At 38.8% G+C, this 8,051-nt stretch overlaps 1 protein-coding gene across 1 annotated transcript; it reads left to right on the top strand.

The window, feature by feature from the left end:
• Positions 1-1,463: 1,463 nt before the first annotated feature.
• Positions 1,464-2,918, top strand: LOC145812890 (uncharacterized). Its single transcript, XM_082908123.1, has 3 exons — positions 1,464-1,749; positions 1,987-2,226; positions 2,344-2,918. Exons 1-3 carry the CDS (start codon positions 1,464-1,466, stop codon positions 2,916-2,918), a joined length of 1,101 nt encoding a protein of 366 aa, XP_082764249.1.
• The last annotated feature ends 5,133 nt before the right edge of the window (positions 2,919-8,051 follow it).

The following is an 8,051-nucleotide window of genomic DNA, read 5'->3' as shown; positions in this document are numbered from 1 at the left end:
CCTCATTAAGTTGCCTTAAACTAGGTCTAGGAATGCCTAGGATGAAATCAGGATGCAAAGATGTACTTTAAAATACTTTTCAAAATTTTCAGAAAATAGGGTCTCGCTTGAGCGTGGCTTTCTTCGCTCGAGCGAGCTTGTCAAAACAGTGGGGTTGCTCGAGCATGGACTTCCTCGCTCGAGCGGTCTGTAAAAATGCAAAAAGTGCTGGATGTTGAAAATCTCTGCTCGACGCTCGCTCGAGCGTGAGACACAGTCCTCGCTCGAGCGTAGGTTCTCTCGTTCGAGCGTGTGTCTGTGTGCACCAAAAACCTGAGAGCTTGCAATTCACGCTCGAGCCAACATTCCGTCGCTCGAGCGGACCTTTGAATACACAGGGGCTCGCTCGAGCGTGGAAGCCAAAATCTGAAATTTCCAGATTTGCCTCCCAAGCTCAAACCAAGCATTCAACACCTCAAAACTCAACCTTTTGGGTCAATTTTTTGGAAAACACTTGAAAACCAACAATATAACATGTCTTTAAAGATCAATTTGTAAAATCAAGCCCAAAAGTAAGCCAATTGAACACAATTACAACCCAAATTTCAAGAACAAAACAAAAACACAACATGCATGATCTCCTTTAAATTCCAACACCTCAAATCAAGATTAAATTGGCAATTTGATGGAAAAACATGATGAATTCATGGACTACAATCAAAACATGAACTTGCATGTAAGATTTCATGAAAAACAACTTCGAAATGTCATAATATGAACATGCATGTATGAATTCACTCTCAAATTCAACTCTTAAATTAGTTCTTGACATTAGATCATCAATTTACCATGAACCACGCAAGATACAACTTAAACTCACAATTGAGAGGATGAATTCCTTACCTAGGTCTTGAATCTCAACTGTGCTAGTTCAATTTTGCAAAATCCCTTCAATTCTTCTAAAATTCAAGTCAATTCTTGTTGAAGAACTCAATTTCTCTCACTCTCCCTTTCTCACTCGGTTGGCCTAAGGGAATGGCTGAAGGAATGTTGCCTCAATTACATAAATTAAGTCCCAAACAAGTTTTGTAGGAAATGGCCACTCAATGGCAAAATTGTAATAAACTTGAACTAATGTAATTTAACTTTATTTAATCTAATTTAATCATACCAAATCGTATTTCGATTAAATCTACCATAAAATCACATAAATTCTAATTAGCCTAAAATACCAATCAATTTTAGATTCAGCCGCCGATAAGGCCTTCAATTTACAGTTCGAAACTTAAAACATGAACAGATCAATCAGATGACAAACAGATAGAAATGCAATTAAGGTAATACACTTATGCAATCAATTCTGAATTTCAGTCCGATCAATTACTTATCATGCTTAATCATAGATTAGCACAAATCAGAGGTCTTGTCCTAATGTTAGTAGAGACATGATGCAAGAAATGATGAAACATTTACAAAACAAGAAAATGAGTAGAGTAGACAAACAAAAGAGAAAAGCTGAATTGGAAGCACATATTAAGGGAGATGATCTCTATGATGAGGATAAAGAGGGAGATTTTGTAGATCTTCGAGATGATGACTCTGACTCTAATCTAGAGATGACTACGGCTAGACAAGCAAGTATTCGTTCACAACAACAATGGGAGGAAAGGCAACAATTTAGACGAGGTGTTACAGGTCATGGATCAAAATACGATGTAGGTGGTAGTTCTGGTGCAGTGGGTAGTGGTCAAAGAATGCCAAAAGGGTCAGGTATTACTAATGTTTTTCGTCGATCACAATCTGTGCATGAAACTAGTGGGAGTTGACGTAATTGGATTAAGTCCAATGCTCCTGAAGCAAGGTTGAAGGCAATAGATGTAGAACTCCAAAAGAGCAAGAGTACAAAGCAGTGAAAAATCTCTACAATGAATTTACAGAAGTTAAGAGAAAGATTGGGACGGGCAGTGTCCAAGTTTATACTCTATAATCGTATTACATTCAATGCAGTTGATTCAGAGTATACACAACCTATGCTTGATGTTGCTACTGAAGTAGGGCCAGGAGTAAAGGGTCCTAGTGCTTATGAAGTTTCTAAAGTATATTTGGGCGTGGAGCATGATGAAATGATAGAATGGATAGGCTCATTCAAGGGAATTTGGGCAGAGAGAGGTGTATCCATCATGTGTGATGGATGGAGCAGTCTAACTCGGCAACACATCATCAACTTCTTAGTGTACTGCAATAGAGGTACTATATTTCACAAATCAATTGATGCATCTAATATTATTAGTAGGACTGGTGAATATTATTTTGGGTTGTTAGATAAAGTTGTTGATGAAATTAGAGAACAATACATTGTTTAAGTGGTAACTGATAATGAACCTGCATTGAAAGCTGCCGGTAAAATGTCAATGAGAAAAAGGAAACATTTATATTGGACAGTTTGCTCAGCACATTGTATCGATCTCATGTTAAAAGACATAGCTAATAAGAAAAGTGTAGCAAAGGTGATTGAAGATGGTAAAACCATCACCAATTTCATTTATAATAGTGGATGGGTGTTGGATTTAATGAGAAAATTCACTAGAGATAGAGAATTGATTCGACTTGCCATCACTCGATTTGCTACAAATTTTATTGCTATTGAGAGTATTGTTAGATATAAACAACAATTGAAAGCTATGTTTAATAGTGATGAGTGGAAGAATTCTAGATATGGGAAGGCAAAGTCTGGGCAGCCTTACAATGTGAAAAAAATTATTTTGGGAAAAGAGTTTTGGCAGAAAGCAACAAAGCTTTGTAAGGTTCATAAGCCCCTAGTCACAGTATTGAGGTTGGTTGATGGGGATGAGAAGCCAACAATGGGTTTTATATATGAAGCTATAGATAGAGCAAAGTTGGCAATTAAAAGAGTTTGTCGCTACTACACCGAGTATTGAAAAATTATTAATACTCGATGGTCTTTTCAGTTGCATCAGGATTTGTATGCGGCTGGTAAGTGTTACGATTTCAATTATAAAATGTATACTTATTTACAATTATTAATTGTCTTTTTATTTTTGAAGGATATTTTTTAAATCCTCAACTCCAATATAGTGTTACCTCATCCAACGAAATAATAAGAGAAATGATGGATGAACTTAAAAAAGTAATTACCAGACTAGAGCCTGATATGGATGCTCAAGTGAAAGCAACAAATCAAGTTCGTACCAATTATTTAAATTTTGTTAGTAATAATCAACTTTGCAAATGTTACTTCTAATGATTGTCCAAACTGTAGTTGTTACTATTTCGAGATAAACAGGAAACTTTTGGCACTCATTTAGCACAAAGAGCATGGAAACAATCAAATCCAAGTTTTATTTTCAAAATTACAAATTTACAATATATAAATACTTCTATAATTTTCTATCATATTTTGACTTATGTCTAATGTAATGTAATTTTGTGCAGTTGAGTGGTGGATTATGCATGACAGTTATGCTCCTGAGCTTCAAAAAATAGCTGTGAAAGTATTAAGTCAAACCACCACATCATCTCACTATGAACGTAATTGGAGTACTTTTAGTCTCATCCATATGAAGACGAGGAATAGATTGAAATATAAGAAAATTTAAAGATTAGTCTTCATCACCTACAACATGAGATTAAAATTGAGACACGTTAAAAGAAGCAGCCAAGAGGAGATTGAGAGGAGTTTTAATCCTATTAACTTGGGTTACATATTTGAAGAAGATGATCCAATAAGTCCATGGATAGAAGAAAGGGAAAATCCTTTACTAGATGGTGTGGATAATTCTGAATGGTTAGATTTGGTCTCAGATGATGATGGTGGTGGTGGCCTTCAATTTACAGTTCGAAACTTAAAACATGAACAGATCAATCAGATGACAAACAGATAGAAATGCAATTAAGGTAATACACTTTTGCAATCAACTCTGAATTTCAGTCCGATCAATTACTTATCATGCTTAATCATAGATTAGCACAAATCAGAGGTGAGGGTTGTCACAGTCTTCCCTCCTTAAAAAGAGTTTGGTCCTCCAAACTCGGATTACCTTCATTCTGAAAGGATAGTGGATCCAGAGGGAACAGTTCAGGATATCTCTTTAACATATCATCTTCCCTTTCCCAAGTGGCATAAACACCACCATGGTTTTGCCAGTCCACTTTCACTAACGGGATCTCTTTATTCCTCAACTTCTTGATTCGTTGATTTACAATCTGAATAGACCGTTCTTCATAAGTGTAGTCATCACTTAGCACTACACGGGTAGGCTCAATAACATGGAAGGGATCCCGAAGATAATCCCTCAACATTGAAATATGGAAGACATTATGCATATGCTCCATTTCAAGAGGAAGCGCTACTTGATACGCCACCGAATTAATCTTCTCAATGATTTCATACGGTTCGACATATCTCGGCGCTAGCTTACCCTTGACTTCAAAACGAGTCTGCCCTTTCATTGATGTTACTTTAACAAAAACATGATCACCCACTTCATATTCCCTGTCTCGCCTTCGGACATCCGCATAACGTTTCTGTTGGCTTTGTGCGGTTTTTAATTTTTGTTGAATCAGTTTCACTTTTTCGGTAGTCTTATGTACAATTTCGAGCCCAAGCAAAGGCCCATCTCCAACTTCTGCCTAACAAATAGGAGATCGGCATTTTATGCCATATAAAGCCTCAAAAGGCGCCATACCAATGCTCGAGTGAAAACTGTTGTTGTAGGCAAACTCAGCTAAAGGTGAATGGCTTTCCTAATTTCCTTGGAAATCAAGAACACACATCCGCAATAAATCTTCTAGAGTCTGAATGGTTCTTTCTGACTGACCATCTGTTTGAGGATGATATGCACTACTCAATCTCAGTTCAATACCCAATGCAGTTTGCAGACTTTGCCAAAATCTCGATGTAAACTTCGAGTCCCTATCAGAAACAATAGATACAGACACTCCATGCAATCTAACAATCTCATCAATATAAATTGTAGCCAATTTGTCCGCATTATAGATTGTTTTGACAAGTAAGAAGTGAGCAGATTTAGTCAATCTATCAACAATAACCCAAATTGAGTCCATACCTTTACTGGAGCGAGGTAAACCAACAATGAAATCCATAGTGATATGTTCCCATTTCCACTCCGGTATTGGTAAGGGCTGTAGTAAGCCTGCGGGTCGTTGATGTTTAGCTTTAACTTGTTGGCAATGAAGACATTTTGATACAAAGTCAGCAATCTCTTTCTTCATTTCCGGCCACCAGAAATTCAGTTTCAAGTCTTGGTACATTTTCGTATTTTCTGGATGGATAGACAGTTTCGAATTGTGGCCCTCTTGTAGAATTCGTCTTTTCAGTTCAGAATCATTCGGTACACACTATAGACACCCCATTTTTGACCGACCTTAAGAATTAGACGTCACCGATTGAGCGCTCAGTGATGGTGCATATTGTACTCGTTCAGAAGTTTCAGAGTCTCGGCTGCGAGCCATGCCTTCAGACTTCCGGGCTCTTTCGTGTCTTGCCTCGGTTTGCGAACCAGGCTCCGTTTTCTCTGTTTTCTCTTCCCGAAGGGAGAGAGAGGTCTCGTAGATCATCTCTCAGTGGCCGTAGGCTACGTTTCGTGGTCGTAGGCTATTTTTTCCGTTTGGAGCCCGATTTTCGGTTTTTTCGGAGCCGACGGCCGTGTGCCTCGGTTCGGGACCGCTTAACCACCTCCGTTTGCCCCGGTTTTTGGTATACACCCCACCACCATCCATTCCAACAACTTGGAGCTGTTTTTCAGAGCTTGGGAGCAACATTTCTCAGACCAAGACCTACTGGTCCATTGGTCTTCAAGGGTAAGCTTCTTTTCCCTCTTTTTTGTTCCTATCTTGCTCTATATCTAAGCCTTTCTTGCAAGCATTTTTGGGCTCCGACCCAAACTGTAAATAGTCATATTTTGAGCTCCTTTTCATGTTTGATTAAGGACCTTTTGCTGTTTGAGAACCCCAACTACCACTTGCTTCTTTAATTCTCTTTTAGGCCTATTTTGGGGAGGAATTTGAATTTCATTTTCCCCCTTTTTTCTCCACTTCTCCCTCTATAAAACCAGACCCTCCAGCTCTGTTTTGAAGGACACAAAAAAATTGTTTGAAGCATTATACACACAACCTCCCTCTCCCTCTCTTCCAAGCTCCAAAACCCTTTATTCTTGGACCATTTTTACACTACAACCCCTAGCCTATCACCTCCATTACTCATTTCAGTACCTTGGAGGACATTTGAAGAGATTGAAAGCTCAGATGTTCGGACTAAAAGCTGCTGGAAAGTTGTTCTTCAAGGGTGAGTCCCTATTTTCCTTAAACTTGTACTTTTTTGCATGATTGTTTAGCTTTACTTGCAAGTATTTTTGGACTTCGATCCAAACTAAAAAAGATCATATTTTGAGGTCATCTTCATGTTTGATTAAGAAATTTTTGTTGTTTGAAGTCTTTTTCTCCCCCTTTGTTCTTTACCTCTCTTTTAGGGCCTATTCTTGCATGATATGTTAGCCCTGTTTTTAAGCATTTATGGGCTCCGAGCCAAACTGTAAAGTGGATTTTTTTGAGCCCTTATTTAACTTTGTTGAAGGGCTCTTCACTGTTTGATGCTTCCATCTATCACTTGCCTCATTATCTCTCTTTTGGCCTTATTTTTGCATGTTTTGTTAGCTCCTTGTGCTTGTATTTATGGGCTTTGGTCTGAACTGTAAATAGCCTTATTTTGACCCCCTCTTCATGTTTTATCAAGGGTCTTTTTCTTTTTGAGGCTTCCTTTTTGCTCTTTGTGTTTAAACCTCCTTTTAGGCCTATTTTTGCATAATATTTTAAGCTTATTTGTGCACTGTTTTGGGCTTGGTCATAAACTTTAAAATACCATGTTTTGGGCCCTTATTCAACTTTGTTGAAGGGCCCTCTTCTGTTTGAGGCCAGAAACCATCACTTGCTTCTTTGTCTCCATTTTGGCCCATTTCTTGCGTAATGTTTTAGGCCTGTTTTTGTTTAGATCCATGGCTTGTTACAAACTGTAAAGTGCTTCTTTTTGAGCCCCTCTTCAACTTTGTTGAAGGGCTCTTGGTCATTTAGGGCCAGCAGCTGTTACTTCCTTCATTACCTCCTTTACTGGGCCATTTTTGCATGCTAGCTTAGTCCTATTTGCGTCCATTGTTTGGCCTTGCTTAAAACTGTAAATATTCTTATTTTGGGACTGCCTTGATTCTTTCCTTACACTTCATTTTCAAATAATGCATGCTTTGTATAGCTATAGGCCATTGCGTGTGCCTAGTTTTGCATTTCGGGCCTCATTTCATGCATCGGGTACCAAATTGCCATGTTCCGGGCTGTTTTGCATCATATTTTGGTACTGAAATTTGCATGCTTGTATGCCATATTCCATGCCTTATCATGCTTTGGTAGAGTGGCATTTGTGCCTTAGGATCGATCCTCAGTTTGCGCGCATGTGTGCACGCATTTCGAGTGTCTCATTTTTCATCTTATGGCTACTAATGTGAGTGTGGCTGAGGTCCACTCATGTTGGTGTAAGTCCATTATGCATTGTGTATGCCATTTCATTTTATAGCATTGCGTATGCTAGGTTGTATGTTAGAGCATTGCGTATGCCTTGTTACATTGTGCATTGTTTATGCCATCTCATAGCATTGTGCATGCTAGGTTGTATATTAGTTGCATTCATGCATGTCATGCATATTGCATTGTGCTTGGGATAGGAGTTAGCCCGGGCACGGGAAACGAGGGACGTTTCGTACTTCGAGTGACGGAACGTGTCTCAATTCCCAGTCGCCGACACTCCGGATTATCCATGATGGAGTCTAGGCCCTGTTGTGTTTATGTGTGCATTCATTTCATATTGAGTCGTGAAATTCGACTCCTCGACCATTATACATCGATATGCGTGATTGGTGGCACGAGGATCGAGGCATGCATACATTTGTGAAAATACATTGCCATGCCCTTTTCCTGCTCTCTGTTGCAGCAGATCAAGAATCAGTGGCCTTTCAAAAGCCTTGCACAGCATTCCGGCGTCAATCGCA

This window comes from Camellia sinensis, chromosome 2 (genome assembly GCF_055761805.1).
Source record: "Camellia sinensis isolate YWXY chromosome 2, ASM5576180v1, whole genome shotgun sequence".
In the NCBI taxonomy this organism is placed as follows: domain Eukaryota; kingdom Viridiplantae; phylum Streptophyta; class Magnoliopsida; order Ericales; family Theaceae; genus Camellia; species Camellia sinensis.
Note: the sequence above shows the minus strand (reverse complement) of the source record. Positions and strands in the feature narration are given on the sequence as shown.

Bases quoted from the DNA above. Each gene is read 5' to 3' on its own strand.
- LOC145812890 (XM_082908123.1), top strand. From the start codon at position 1,464: ATGAGTAGAGTAGACAAACAAAAGAGAAAAGCTGAATTGGAAGCACAT. The intron at 1,750-1,986 runs GTATTACTAATG...CATTCAATGCAG, and splicing joins AAGAATGCCAAAAGGGTCAG to TTGATTCAGAGTATACACAA. The intron at 2,227-2,343 runs GTACTATATTTC...ACATTGTTTAAG, and splicing joins CTTAGTGTACTGCAATAGAG to TGGTAACTGATAATGAACCT.